The sequence below is a fragment of the Carassius gibelio genome, chromosome A14, assembly GCF_023724105.1.
Source record: "Carassius gibelio isolate Cgi1373 ecotype wild population from Czech Republic chromosome A14, carGib1.2-hapl.c, whole genome shotgun sequence".
Lineage (NCBI taxonomy): Eukaryota > Metazoa > Chordata > Actinopteri > Cypriniformes > Cyprinidae > Carassius > Carassius gibelio.
In genome coordinates, this window is record NC_068384.1 from 1778227 (window position 1) to 1793700 (window position 15474).

At 35.4% G+C, this 15474-nt stretch overlaps 2 protein-coding genes across 4 annotated transcripts; one reads left to right on the forward strand and one right to left on the reverse strand.

The window, feature by feature from the left end:
* Positions 1-619: 619 nt before the first annotated feature.
* On the reverse strand, positions 620-6877 carry LOC128027194 (chloride intracellular channel protein 2-like). The gene is made up of 6 exons (XM_052614534.1): positions 6665-6877; positions 3906-4015; positions 3367-3492; positions 2601-2701; positions 1547-1716; positions 620-1427 (listed from the first exon to the last, which is right to left on the reverse strand). Exons 1-6 carry the CDS (start codon positions 6716-6718, stop codon positions 1269-1271), a joined length of 720 nt encoding a protein of 239 aa, XP_052470494.1. The 5' UTR covers positions 6719-6877; the 3' UTR covers positions 620-1268.
* Positions 6878-10289: 3412 nt separating this feature from the next.
* si:ch73-335m24.2 (protein eva-1 homolog C) lies at positions 10290-15461 on the forward strand. Of its 3 annotated transcripts, XM_052614542.1 has the most exons (8): positions 10293-10490; positions 12227-12429; positions 12529-12652; positions 12907-13059; positions 13242-13385; positions 13477-13548; positions 14389-14469; positions 14807-15461. In XM_052614542.1, the coding sequence occupies exons 1-8, from the start codon at positions 10397-10399 to the stop codon at positions 15193-15195; spliced, it is 1260 nt and encodes a 419-aa protein (XP_052470502.1). In that variant the 5' UTR covers positions 10293-10396; the 3' UTR covers positions 15196-15461. The 3 variants fall into 3 exon arrangements, with proteins under 3 accessions (XP_052470504.1, XP_052470502.1, XP_052470503.1); XM_052614544.1 differs by lacking the exon at positions 12907-13059 and having other exon boundaries at positions 10290-10490; XM_052614543.1 differs by lacking the exon at positions 14389-14469 and having other exon boundaries at positions 10299-10490.
* The last annotated feature ends 13 nt before the right edge of the window (positions 15462-15474 follow it).

The following is a 15474-nucleotide window of genomic DNA, read 5'->3' on the forward strand; positions in this document are numbered from 1 at the left end:
GGCTATCTACGATCTGAGCAAAACTTGCCCAAAAACAATAAGAGAGGTGAGCAGTTAAAGAGACACAGAGGTCCTCATATATGTTGTGCAAATAAAAATATATCAATGTTTTCATGACAACAAGCAACAACAACTACTTACTAATATTAGGTGCAGATTTACTCAGAGACAAAGTATGTCAAAGAGACTAAATATGTCAAAGACAGCATCATGACTATCTTTATTGCATTACTAAATCAATTTTTTGTCCTTCCTTTCCAGCCTGTTTTTGGAAATATTGTGTTACAAACTAGGAATTAATCCACTGAAATGGACAGAGGACCAGTTTAACATACCTTATGTACAAACATATAAAATCTATGCTTTTTGTATGTATGTATGTATGTATGTTTTTCCCCATAAAATATCCATCCGGTTGTTGTTTGACATTGTGTATTTATACACATATATATAAATGATATATGTAAATGAATATGAATGTATTTTTTATCATAAAGGAAAACTGACCCAGTGTGTGTGTGTGTTTGTGTGTGTGTGTGTGTTTAATCCATCTTTCATCAAAGCTCTTGATTCAGACTGGATAAACTTCATGGCAGATGCTTCAAAAAGAAAGACAAACTTGTGATGTATATGATATTGATTTTATTTTTAAGTAAACTCTGAAAGAAAGCAGTTTAATCTCTTTCTTAAACAATCACAAAGTCTAACAATGGTGTTTGTGTGACTCATACACCCTTCACAATAACCCTTGATACAAAACAACCATTACCGCTGCATGACTCGCTGACTCCAGTACTGCGCATGAATCGACTTAACTTTTGTCTCCACAGAGTTTTTAGCTCATTACAGATGATTAAAACACATAGATTTTTTAGGTTTACATTACATGTAACCGAATACTCCCCAATTAATGTAAAATACATATATACACAAATATGCACAAAAAATACATATGATATGCATTTAAAAGCACTACTCTGTTGACTGTTGTGCTCAAAATCATTTGCAAAGGATCCTATAACCTCTAAAACTACTAGAATAAAGCCTCTTTGACTGTAGCAGTCACTAGAAGTAGTAAATCTAATGGGCTTTGAGATCACAGGCACAATGAAAGCAAACTGTGTGTGTGTTTTAGTTTTGTCCTCGCTGTAATAGATTTCTATACCTGTGAACTACAACTATGTAGATGGCTATAAAACTTGTTTGTTTTTTTATTTATTTACACTATTTAAACGTTTTATCACAACATTGCTTCATTAATCTGAAGCTCAGTTCCTCTTGGTCACACTCAGATAGGATTTCTCGATTTCTATGTCGGCTGGACAGGTCTGGCTGAACTCTTGTCTCTCATATGCGTTCTGCAAGTAACGCCACACTCCAGTGAACTGAGCAGGTATCTCAAAACTACAGTACTTTTTGGCAGCAACCTACAAAACAGAAAACAGAATGAACACATTTATAAATATGTATTTAAAATGAAATAGCTTTAATGAATCATACAAGCCTGTGTATGTGTGTGTGTGTGTAAACCACAGAGGCATCTCACCTTGATGACGTGCAGCTTTGGCAACAGGTTGCAATCTGCCAGTGTCAAGCGGTTGCCATCAAGGAACATTCTTTTGGATACGCTGATGTTTTGATCCAGCTCATCCTGAAGCGGAGTGTTCAGATAGTCATCCAGGCGCTTAAACTCTCTCAATAAGGCTTTTTCGTGGACTGAGGAATCAAACAGTAGAGAAAAAGAAATATTTAGGAGTGCTTTAGTACATTTTAGTCTAGTTGTGATGCCACAGTGTCTACATGTGCAAGAATACTTAGATACTAATTTTGTTTTGTTCCATTATGTAGGCCTAGTAACTGAATCTATTTAAGTATCTAAATACTCTCTAAATATCATCTTTGCTGATACAAACAGGGAAAATCTTCATAAAACTGGTTATTATAGATCACCCAATGTCTGTACTGGGCAGTGTACGTTAATCTGAGCATTGATGGTGTGGATTTTCAATTATCTTTCTGCAGAGCACATCAGTAAATGGGGACAAAATACAGTCTTTATGAGTAATTGAATTGATTCATTCCAAAAAGCAGATTCATCTTGACAGGCCACACTACTGTTATTTTGAACGACTCATTGAATCGTTCACTGAACTGGTTTGTTCAAAACACTGAGTCATGTAGGAACGAAGCACTTCAGTAATGTTGGGGATGCTACTGTATGTTTCTGCTGTGGCTACGTTTGGAACTTTGCAATATTGTGTCTAAAATGTAACTTGATATTAACTTTTTAATGTATTGTTGTATAAAAGCAATATCACACAATCGTGCTACCTCTGTGCTACTCAAATAAGGTACTAGAAGAATATTTCACAATGGCACCCTCCACGTTGACCAACAGAAAGCTGCTTGGTGTAAAAGTGAATAGAAATTTCGTCAAATGTGACTGCACCTTAAGACAACACACACATTCTGAACTAGTGAACAGCATCATGAATCTGTGGCGTAAATTAGTTTTAGACACTGAGCTGTTATGACTGTGTAAATAAGCGAGGGAAAGCATGTAATTTTGAAAAGGTTTTGTAAAACTGAATGAAACTTACAAGCATTGTTTGGGCTGTTCTTGATGTAAGCGGAGAACTTGGCAAAAATGTCAGCGCCAACATCAAAAGACTCTTTGTAGCGGGGACTGAGATGAGGATAGCTGGAAGGATAAGACAGAGAGAAACATTTACAGCAAGTCTTCACGCACCGAAAAACTTGGACATCCAACAACATTCACATTATTATGCTGACATTTAAAAAGTCTATATGTCTATATGCATAATGCATGTTAAATATGCCATAGGGTTTTATTTAAAAAAATATTGTGTTTATTTGATTATTAAAAAGTAATAGTAAAATAAAAGTAAAATAATGCATATTTGTTGTATAAACATTATTTCTTTCAAAAAATAAAAAAATAAAAATAAAAAAAACAGTATATGATTTCAGCCAGTGCTAAAATTATAGTATTGTTTAAAATTAGAATAAAATTATAAGTCAGCATCAATCAATCAATCACCTTTATTTATATAGCGCTTTAAACAAAATACATTGCGTCAAAGCACTGAACAACATTCATTTGGAAAACAGTGTCTCAATAATGCAAAACTATTCTGCATGAACTATTCTGAAGTGGGCGGGAAGTCTTTGATGTGGATGATTTATTAATACTATATCAATGCATCAGATTTGACTTAATTAAGTGCAGCCGTGTGATTTATGAAAGAATAACACTAGAATAATATGTTTATGAAACAGTTTTGTCAGAGTGAAAGCCAATATGTTTGATAGGGCATCACATGAGGTAACGGACATGCACAATACCTGGGAGGAGCGAGGGTGGTCTCCAGGAACTCTTCGATCTTAATAAAGTCGGTTTTCAGTGTGCCATTGTACAAGAGGAAAGGAGGGTTGGTACCTGGAGCTAAGTCTTTTAGCTCTTCTGGCTTCCTAAACAACACAGGGTGGAGTAAAGCAGAGGGAGTGTAAACCACAGGGTGCGGACATGGTCAATATCAAGTCATTTATTGTACACTGGGAGCCTCTGAATGAGAGCTATAGTGATTAATGCTTTTTTAAAACAATATTAAGCTCAGTTTAATCACTCAACACACACGGATATACTGTAGGAGTGTCCGGCTGGTAAATGGTTGAAAGCTGAAAGAGTTAGATCTGAACAGTGCGATGGGAAAGTTCACACTGCCTTGATCATGTGAGTGCTTTGACCGCTCCCAGTGTTATTAAACTCAGTCCGGTGCTGGCCCACAGTTCCTCAGATTTTGCCATTTGTCTACTGAATACCATTCCATTAGACAGCCTTATCGTCATGTTTCCGAGATATTAAAGCTTAATTTGACACTCACTTCCTCATGTCAACAGTGGTTACTGTGAACTTCACTCCTTTCAGCCAAAGAACCATGAAGAGTCTCTGGCAGAAGGGACAGTTCCCCACGTTCTCTCCGTCATGACCCGCCTTGAGACGAAAAAAAAAAAGAGAAATCCATGGTCAGTATCACATACCATCAGACTGGACACTAGGTCACATAAAGGTCATCACATACTGAAGCACACACTTTCCTTAACCCTTACTGTTTTTTTATGTTTGAGGTCCCAGAGACCCTGTGTGTATAAAATAATTAATGGCACATTTGCCTTTCTTTCTTCTGCGGAACTTAAAAAAATATGTTTGTGGACAAGAATAATGCATCAGTGTCAATAAACTTAAAGTCAATGGGGTTCAGTGTTGTTTCAGTTTTCTTCAGATTCTGGAAGGACGTGAGGCTGAGCATGATGACAGAATTTTCTTTTTTCCTTTTTTTTGTGAATTATCCCTTCATTCAAATCCCAAGAGAGGAAGATAGCAGTACATAAAAGTATTACTATGTTTGCATTACTAGAATGCTGCTTTAGACGTAAAATGGCATTTGTGTTTATATAAGCTATTACTCTCTAGGATGCTCTTAGTATACTAGCATAAGTTTGGAGTTGGTACTTTTTTACTGTTTTGGAAAGAAGCAAATTGCCAAGGCTGCATTTATTTAATGAAGAAGTAAAAACAGTAATATTGTAAAATATCATTACAGTTGCTATTATCACTATAATTCTAGTCCTCACTGTAACATGATCCCTTAGAAATCATTTTAATATGTTGATTTTGGTGCACAAGAAACTTTTATTGTTATTATCAATGCTGAAAACAGTTGTGTTTTTCAGGATTCTTTGATGACAATAACAGCATTTAACATTATAACTGTCTTTACTGTCACTTTTAATCAATTTAATACATCCTCTCTGAATAAAATGTTGTATATATATATATATATATATATATATATATATATATATATATATATACTTTTTTTTTACTAACCCCAAAACTTTAAACAGTACTTTATATAAGTGTTTTGCTTTGTCCACAACTTTCCATTTCTTTAGTTGCAGGTTTCATCCACGTTTATGTGTACTGTGTAAACACATTAGAATGCCTTGCAAGCATTTCCATGACAGAAATCCAGGTATTTAACTATGAGAAAGTTATGTTGCACTGAGAGAAAAAAATCTGTAGAAAAACAGAAAAGGTACTGCCATCACTGGTCTTCTGCCAGGACATTATCCATTATCAGGACATTTAGTTTACAGACATTTCCTTTAACCCTAAAACACAACACAGTGCAATCCATCGTTTAAAATACTCATAAAACACCTGTAAAAATTCAAACAGAAAATTCCTTTATATTAACACAGTACATTGGGCATATTTTTGGGCCCTGACTTTTTCATAGAATGTAGCATAAGAAAACTGCGTTGGTGTTTACTAGATGTTTCAGACTGCTGCTCTTTTGAATAAGCAATTTTCTTAAAGGTACATAAACATAGTCAATCGATATTTTAACACCGTTGGGGTCTCTGAGACCCTCATTAGTGTTATTATTAATGGATAGCTTTTATTTCTAACTAAATGTGGCGCTCCTTATAAAAAGAATAGGACATAAATAGCACATGTTTTGTGTGGGTGTGGTTGGACAATTCAAGAGCTTAATCCAAATAGAGGAAAAGCAGGAATTGTCTAGAAGAGGGAGATAACAGATCTGAACAATGCTTCTATCGCCCATGATGCACATTTTTGTTCAAACGAGAACATTATAATTATAAATAACCTGGTGAGCATCTACAAAGCTTTGTTGGTCTTTGGGATCTAAAGGTCACCACTCATCCATATCCTACTCATTCAGGTTATGAACTGTAGCCAAACTGGCAAAACATGTTAATGCGATCTACAGAATAGGAAATACAAGCATATTTATGGGTGTGATGACAGGGAGCCAAGAGCTGTCAGTCTTTCTGTGTGCGTGTGTGTGTGTGTGTTTGTGTGTTGATAAGATGACTTCAGTCCTGTCTGTGTGTCTGTTCTGATAAAGAGCAAAGTAAGTGTGAACAGTTATATATCAAGCATACTAGCCAGTTTTCAGTAGTATATGTGTTGACCGTGACGCTCATATCAACCTCTGATTCATGGTGCCCAAATGAAGACCTTCCCTAACGGAAAGCACCGATAGAGAGTAAACCCACAATAAAACCACTTTTGCCAACTTTTTAAAGAAGTCACAAGCTGTGTATTTTTAGTCCATAAGAGTGTAGGACTTTATTCCTCCTTTCTGCCAGAAACAAATTACTCTTACACTCTTATGATATAATAGATGGACAGTAAGAGGCGAGCTGTACATAAACTATTTTATAAACTACAACAATTAAATAAAAAGTTTGTATAATTCTGTGAGTTTAACATGACTATTCCAAAAATAAGGATTGCTAATGGAGCTAATAACAAAAAAGGATTGTAAATGGAGCTAATAACAGTTGACATGCTCTGCTGACGCCTTGACACGTCTCCACTTCAATATTCAGATTAGTGGATGATATAAATGGTTGGTTTTTAAATTTTATATATATATATATATATATATATATGTATATATATATATATATATATATATATATATATATATATATATATATATATATATATATATAATAGACAGAGATCAATATTAATCTTTAATTTAATTTGAATTTGGGAATAAGAGTATCTGACCAACTAAAACTTAAAAGTTAAACAACTTACCTTTATGAAGAGCTCGATTCGTGGTTCTTTATCTGAGTCTTGTCTGAGAGCCATTTTTATTTATTTTTTCAGCAGTAAAAGATTTTAGTCAGTCCAGACCTCTGTGAAAAGTATTCCACAAATTAAGCAGAGAGCCGAAGATCCCCTGAAGATCCGTAAGCAGCTGTAATGGGTGAAAGTTATTCAGACTCGTGCTTTCTGCTGTCTCCCTGAGGCAACAGACTTTAAAAGTTAGGAGGGAGGGAGGCTAGGGAGGATGGGCGTGACCTCAACTATAACTATATAACTGCCAGAATGTGACAGAGAGCTCAAAAATAGCTTTTCATTTTATCCAACATGCGTTTACACTCACAGTGTTATCTCAGACGTGAAGCAGGGGCACATTCCATTCATGTAGACTATTAACACTTTTAACTGACCTCTTAACATTCCTCCCTCCCATATGTTCGATCGCAATGTGTTGCTTTCAACTGTGTAATGTAGGGATATCAGTTGATCCGCTTCACATTTTCACTTTAAAGGAAAAATATAATTGCTACCACATGTCAGACCGCACAGCCACTTTCTCTCCTCTGTGTTTCAATGATTTAGACCATTTGTGATTCTGACTCATTCTGTTCTTTCATATTATCTACTTCTCTGGAATTTTTCAAACTTCCAGTAACCCGTGTTGAAACCTTTCAAAAGCAACCTGATTTCACTTTTGAAATCAGTTGAAACACAGCAACAGCAATTTTGTTTTTTACCCAAACTGTGAGCTAAATCCTTTGGGGAACACTCGGGGATGTCCTCGGTTGGAATAATGATTCATAAATAAAGTGTGTGTGTGTGTGTGTGTGTGTGTCTATATATGTATATATATATATATATTTATATAGCCTAGTAGAGTAGGGTACAGTATGTGCTAGGGTTGGTCTATAGTATGTGAATAGTTTATATAAAACAACAGACGTTTATTGTTAAGATACACTCAGTTGTGTGTAATGGACAAACTAGGGTGTTTGAATGTGATCAGTCTCAAGGGATTGGTTCTTTTTAAACAAATAGGTTGTTCCCCTCATTCCCTGTGAAGTCCTCTTGAGTCACAGATGTGGTTTGAGTCAAGGGAAACAATTATGTCATCTCATGGCTTTCCTTCATAGCCGCGGATATTAACATGGAAACACTCTCAGAATAACTTACAACATAAAGTCAATCTCTAACATCGACTTAGACTGTAAAATTCATCCTGTACAACAATGCTATATAAACAGAAATTAGTGATGTAATGTCATTAAAAAAAAAAACTTAATCCACTTAAATAGACGCTAATGATCAAGAGTTTCATTTCCTCATTCATCACACAGATGTTGTTTTAAGGGTATTTATTGCATCATTTTGGGGAATTCACAATAGTTTGAAATATAGCGTTACCATAAAAGTAGACACCTCATGTCTGTCAAGTTTGAATTTTAAAGCAATATTTTTGTGATGTAGTAAGTTGTAACTTGAATTTGTGTTGTCCCAGATATCATCCTCTTTCAGTTATTTTTTACTGCACAAAACAGCTTGTTATACTGCTTTACATTGCTAACTTGTATTTCTTATATTATTTTGATGTATTTCCATAATAAACACATTTGTTTGTAGCACAAATAGTTATACCACACTTAATTATTCTTATTTACCTATAGTTATTAGCGACTAATAAATCAGAATTCTCATGCATTAAAATAATGGCTTACTTCCGTGTTAAATAAGGTGAAATAAGTTGACTAAACAATATAATGTATAAGTAAGGACTATTTTTATGACGGAGCTTGTCAGACCATGCATGGTGCCTAAAAACAGTTCATTGTTTGAAAGAAAGCAGCTCTGACATTTGGCTAAATATCTTCTTTTGTGTGTCACGGAAGTAAGATTTCGTTTAAGAGACTTAAGAATGTGTAAATGAAGACCTTTTTTATTTTTTATTTTATTGTGAACTGTCCCTTTAAGGATAACGAGCTTGTTGATCGTACTGAACTGTTAACAAAACAAGAGCGTGACATGGAAACTCCTAACAAATCCTGGAAATCAAGTGAGATCCACTTCAGCCAGCACAGGAAATGAGCCGTTGCCAGTTTACCCAGTGTACTCCCTCCTCCTGGGGCCAACAGGATACTATGAGTAACATTTCTGAGCTGTAAGCTATTTAGTCCATTCTAGCTTCTCATTCCCGTTATACTGCTCCACCGCAAAGAATATAGCACCAAACAAGAAATCACTATGGAGATGATGAGCTGTAAGGATGCAAGACTAAGCCTCTAATCTGATGTCATCGTTGCAATCACTAAGCAAACATGTCAAATGCACAGCATTTAATTCACAAAAAACATTCCTATCAGGCAATAGACCAGTCTCATATGTGGGGGTGGAACTTTCTTTGCTTTGGAGAGGGTGTTTGTATTGACAGATTGCACTTTATAGATAGTCCTATGTGTTTTCTGTCTTCTGCTTAATAGGCCGCACATGTTGGGATAATCTACTGTCCTTATAGAGAAAGCAGACTGACACAAGACTCATATTTTCTGCTAGATTTGTTAAGTTTCTATGGCAAAAGAGTTGCTTTTTCTAATGTTTCTGGAATACAGAAATGTGATGCACTCACTAACCACTGACCTCTCCTCTTCAGACCGAGGGAGGAAGCACTTATCCTCAGATGATAAGCTATCTACAGGACATCTAGCAGCTGGGAACACAGCTTGGAAAATCCTTAATTTATCTCCTGAAACAGGACCCCAAATGTTGATCATGAGGGCCCACTGCTGTAACTGTACATCAACACAAGCAAATGAAACAAAACAGTCAAGCTCAGCAAAGATCATTTCTTGTTGTTTTTTTTTCTTAATAGAGGAATCTGAATGTAGGGATAAATGCATGCCAAAAATAAATACATATCAAATTAACCTACTTAAAACAAGATAAAAAAAAAAAAGAAAATTTGTAAAATAATGACACTTTCAGAGAATATCTATTTTATGTACACTGCCTTCAAAAGTTTGCATCACTTTTGATCAACTGAATGCATACTTGCTGAAAATAAAATACTTCCTAATTTATATACAGTTTTGGTTTATTTTTCTTACTCTACCAGCAAATGTGTTTTATTTTAAGTGTATAATTTTCTGTGATAAATGCTTAAAACAAGAAAATTAATTATATTTCAAAAAGTATTATTTGTATTATGTATAATATGAACGTAATATATTTAAATACATTTTAAGATATAGTAAACCTTTTGAAATCTACTTATATGAAAGCTATATATGAAAACAATTCTTAATATCTTACACTAATGTTCTTTTCAGGTTTATTGAACTTATAACAGATATGTTTACTTTTAATTAAGACTAGATTTCTGAATCAGACTGATCAGTATTAATTACTGAAAACTGATCTTTGCTGAACTTTTGACTGGAAACTAAATTTATTATCATCAGAGTAGCTGCTCATTGAAAACAGACGTGTGAATTTTGTCACCTCGAAAAGCCCTTTTGATAAATAAATGGAAAAAAAGCATGAAAACAGTCTAATTAGGGCAATGACACAAATGTATGTCAGTCTCATTGCTGCTGAAAGAGCGCTTGTTCTCTGCTCAACACAATGCCACCATTGACCTCTTTCTCCTGGTCAGAAGTCAGAGGGCTGTAAAAAGCCAACCAATTTCTCCTAGTTAAAAATCACAGCGCTTCGTAATGTGCATTGTGCACTATGTCTCCATGGAGCTCTTGTTGGTCCTGGTGTTTCCTCTCTGTCGCCCTAGCTCTCAACACACGGGAAACCTCGTCAGCTCCAGATTTCTCTGGTGAGTGTTTTTCTCAGATTTTGTGGTTGTGATAGAGGAAATTCAGCATGCTGTCCTCGAGCGAACTTCCCAAAGGAAAGAGATCATTTTGTATTTTGTCTTTCAAATAATCCTTGTCAACAATCTGTAGTGTATCAGCTTAAGAGAGACGGGTGTTAAAGAGTCACAGAACTGTCCCATCCTCCTCCACCGTCCTAGGACAATCCATAAAATAAAAGAAAGGCTGTTATCTACATTAATCCATTCTGAACCAAAGACAAATATTTTGTGTAAAAGCTTGGCTGAAGGAGTGCAAAATACACTATATTTGGGCTTCAAAAGACATTAGAATCAACAAATATGAAGCCAGCTGCAGTGTTTATGTGTCACAGTACCACAGAAGTCATGATTTAAGTGTGCCTGACAAATGTTGGCTTAATTCCGCTGTTCTGTAGCTTCAAGTAATGATAAGCCAAGAATAGCTCATTGTGTTTATTTGTGAGTGTGTCCGTGCCTGGCACTGCATAACAGAGGACTCTACAGATGCAGAATGGCCCAACCCGAGAGAGTGAGCGAGAGAGAAAGAGAGAGAGAGAGAGAGAGAGAGAGAGAGAGAGAGAGAGGTACAGGCCAAACATTACAATTGGCGTTGATCCAGTTCCGTCTCTCTGAATACTAATGGATATAGACTGGTGAAGGAACGTAGCCCTGCTTGTTTAAAAAATAACAGTCTAGAAACCTGAGATGTGTGGAAAAGTGGAGGACAAGAAAGAAATCTTGGCAAAGAAATGTTCTGAAGTATGTTCTCCAAAATTTAAATCCCAAGTCTGCCATTTAGTGAACAGGAAATCTTCTTTCAAATCCTATTGGGGTCATTACCTCTGACCTCTGCCTTTCTTTCACTGCAATTTTCTGACAAAGTTAGCTGAGATTTAGTTTATTTTATTATTATTTTTTAACTATAGATTTATTTAGTCTAATTCTTTCCAAAAAGTATTAATAAAATTATGCATAGTGTATTAATAATATAAATAAATCCATAGGCTTACCAGTATTTTTTATTTTATTATTATTATTATTATTTAATTTGTATATATATATATATATATATATATATATATATATATATATATATATATATATATATATATATATATATTCACCATTTCTCCCTCCTAAATCACTGAAGTTTATTAACTTGTATTAATAATTTGTAATAATAAAATTTGCAATATTAATAATTTTTATGGTGTATTTGCCTTTTTCTGCTTCAAAACCACTGAAATCTATTATTACAAAAGTTTCATAAAGCATTTCATAGGCCCGCCAAAATGCTAAATAATTAACACATTTCTTTTATGTTTTCCTTTTCTTTTTTTTCTTGTTGTAGTTCTCCCTTCCTGGATTCCAACCCAGTTGGAAATCTCACTTATTGTATCTGTATCTTTAAGATTAAAACAGCAGTTGTGGTAGAAACCAAGAAGAGCTTTCTGCATTATAAAGTTTTAATGTCAGCCACACCTCACAAGATTTTATTAGGGAGGGAGTTAGTTTTCCCATTGTCATTCTGCTGGATTTGCCCTGCAACATGTTGGGAGAATCAGTGAGCATTAGTTGTGGTCTACAATGCTGTTTTCTAAAAGCATTCATAATGCCTTGTTTGTGTGCAGAGCTATGACATAGGCCTTTATCTTGGCAACAGTGATGCTCAAATTATGTTTCATCTGCAGCTGATGTCTGCATGTACTTTCTTTTAGATTACCTCCACAGGATCCTTAAGAACCACACTGCCCATGCGTGTGATGGAGAGACGCTGTCCATCAGATGCCCCACCAGAACATCTGTGGCTGTTATCTCAGCATTTTATGGACGCCGTGTTCCAAGTCCATATCTATGCCCACACGCAAACCCAAACATAACGGAGGAAAACACAGACTGTATATCAACCGCAGCCATTCAGGTATCTTTGATCACCATTTCCTCATTCTAGAGAGAACAAATCTCTAGAGCTCATAATAATGAATGAATTTCAGTCAGAATGTGTGTTTTTAATGTATAGAAAGTGATGTCTGAGTGCCAGGACCGACGACAGTGTCAGATTCCTGTGGCAAGTCCTGTGTTTGGTCAAGATCCCTGCCCTGAAAGCAGAAAATACATCATTGTCTCCTACAAGTGCAAGCCTGGTGAGACACCTATATCAGTACAATATTTTGTAACCAAACACATCTATATCTACATTACCTGCACCCAAATAATCAAAAATGATGGCTCAACTGGATTAAAAATGCTATAGTTAATCTGACAGAGCTTGATTTGAATGTATTTCGATCTGATTGAAACTAATGGTGAAATAGTCTGATCAGTAGGCATAAAATAAGCATGTAAACCCTTGAATCCACAGTTTTCCACACACCTAATGACTTTCCCTTCTTCACAGAGCATCATCGCTCAAGAACAGTGTGTGAGAATGAGCGGCTGAAGCTGGCCTGTAAGAATGACACGGTTTTGGCCATCTATTCAGCCACGTTTGGCCACCTGGAGCATGACAGCCTTGAATGCCCTCAAGAGGCTAAAACAAAACCAGACATAGGTCTGAGACTGAAATAACACACTTCTCCCATCTAGTGGGAAGGTTTTGCTACAACAGCAGAGGCACCAATTCATGTGTTCAAATCCTTTTTTATTGAACAATATAGAACAGAGATCATCAGATATGTTTAAAAGCACTCATTCATGTAATGAGATTATGTTTAAATGCTTGTTTCCTGTTAGAGTGCTTGTCTCCATCAGCTTTAAGGAGAGTGTCAAGGAAGTGTCATGGCAGGACAAACTGCTCTGTGCTGGCTGATGCTCAGGGATTTGGAGACCCCTGTTTCCCTGGGACCAAAAAGCACTTGCGAGTCTCCTTCACTTGTGGTATGTTTCAATAGGTTTAGAGAAACTACAAATACTTTACATTAATGTTGAAGCAGTCATAAAAATATGTACTTTGTTGTTGTGTATTTAGTACCACGGTATCTCCTGGAAGATGTTGGACGTGGAAACATAGATCCTTTCTTGCTCTCTGACTATACACATGGTAAGAAAAATTATTTTATAGTGCTAATTGTCTTCATTACTAAGCTAATTTTCAACTGAATAAACCAGATTGTATTAAAAATATAATAACTGTAACTCATTCGTGAGTATTGCATTTGAAAAAATGACAGCAAAGTTGTGGTAAAAAGATTTACATACAACTTGCAGAATTTTCAGTATGTTATTAGTTTTGATAAAATAAAAGAGAACATAAAAATTGCATTTTTATTAATTTATTTGTTTGTTTGTTTTTTGCCCCAAATAAGCTATTTCACTTCGCATATAGTCCACAAGACTAAATAATATTTATATATTTATAAATAAGTTTGCATACTCTTGATTCTTAATACTTTTTGTTCTTACCTGGACGATTTATGACTCTATTTTTGATAACTGTTTATGAGTCCATTCACTGATTGTTCTGAGCAGTTAAGCAGCCTACTGTTGTTCAAAATAATCCTCCAGGTACTGCACATTTTCCAGCAGTAACAGTATGATTTTGAGATCCTTCTATTCACACTGAGGGCAACTAAGGGGCTCATAAACAGTTATTGCAAAAGGTGAAACATTCACTGATGCATAAGAAGGCAACACAATGCATTAAGAAATGGGGGTGTATTAAAAAGCAAGCATTTGTAAACTTTTGATTAGGGTGTAAATATCTGTTATGTGATATTCAGATAAAAACTAAAAAGCATTTCTACTATCCTTGATATTATTTAAAAATGATTCACATTTAGCAGATTTTTAAAGATAAATGTAAACTTTTGACCTGTGGCTCAACACAACTGCCAGTCATCGTTGTTGATGGTCTTGCTGACTGCTGGATCCTCCTTCACAGGAGGGTGGTACACTGGCCCCGGTGTGTCCAGACCACAAAACATTTTCACCAACTCTCTGGAAATCTTTTCCCAAATCCAGGGTATGTTAGATATTTGATCTGATCCCAGAATGTTCCAATGATTTAATGCCATTTTTTACGTAATATTATTCATCTTTCTTTTGTATGATCAACTATTTATTCAATTTAAAAAATGTACACGTTTTGTTATATGCAACATACATGTAAATAATCAGTAAACGCTTAATATACACATGCCAAAGCCTTAGAGAACAAATTAATATGAATAATTATGTTTTTTTATTTTATTTTATAGTTTGCTAACATCCGCAGTCAGCAATGGCCTTCAAATACGATATTGTCCTCGATATTGTTGATTGTATTGTTCATCCTGGCCTCACTTTTCCATTTCCCCAAGGTCTTCCGGAGGCAGTGGCTTTATACTTTGTTTCTGGTATCTGTGCCGGTCTGTTTTTCTTGCTGTGTTTGTTCGGTCTCAAGTCCACCCTGATTAGAGATCTGAAAGACCTGGCCTCTGAGCTAGGAGATGAGCTCAAGTCCTCCAGGAGGACAAATGGAGGACAAATAGATGATTTTGATGAAGATGATGCCTACTTGCGGTCTTCTTTTCGTCACCTCGCGCGCCCTTACTACACGCCAGACGTCTTCAACCCAGAGATGATAATGACAGTGGTGATGGAGGACAGGAAGGATGAGGACAAACCTGAGGCAGCCAATGGAGACATCTGGCCTCATATCAGCTCCAGCCCTTATGCTATGCACAAAATCAAAACCTCATCTGCTTAATCTTGATGTTCTGTGCATATCTGACGGTTTTCCCTATTTAAATTACTACTAATTATACAATATAACATGAGTGAAGTACAAGATTAGATTTTCTTAAATGTGACAAGAATCAACCTGCTTATGTTTTCTAAATAGACTGTATGTAGCCTATGCAGTTTCATATTTATATATAATTTAAACTGTTTTTTTTTAATGACTGGAAGTCTGTAAAATGATTTATTTGGAGTGCACATTACAAATAAAATAATAGTGTGCTTATAAAACAATTTATTTGGAATT

Excerpts from the sequence above, each read along its gene's own strand:
- LOC128027194 (XM_052614534.1), bottom strand. The coding sequence starts at position 6,718 with ATGGCTCTCAGACAAGACTCAGATAAAGAACCACGAATCGAGCTCTTC. Across the intron at positions 3,493-3,905 it reads ACCACTGTTGACATGAGGAA|GAAGCCAGAAGAGCTAAAAG; the intron begins GTGAGTGTCAAA and ends TGTGTTGTTTAG. Across the intron at positions 1,717-2,600 it reads GAACAGCCCAAACAATGCTT|TCCACGAAAAAGCCTTATTG; the intron begins GTAAGTTTCATT and ends TTGATTCCTCAG.
- si:ch73-335m24.2 (XM_052614542.1), top strand. The coding sequence starts at position 10,397 with ATGTCTCCATGGAGCTCTTGTTGGTCCTGGTGTTTCCTCTCTGTCGCC. Across the intron at positions 13,060-13,241 it reads TAAAACAAAACCAGACATAG|AGTGCTTGTCTCCATCAGCT; the intron begins GTCTGAGACTGA and ends GTTTCCTGTTAG. Across the intron at positions 13,549-14,388 it reads GCTCTCTGACTATACACATG|GAGGGTGGTACACTGGCCCC; the intron begins GTAAGAAAAATT and ends CCTCCTTCACAG.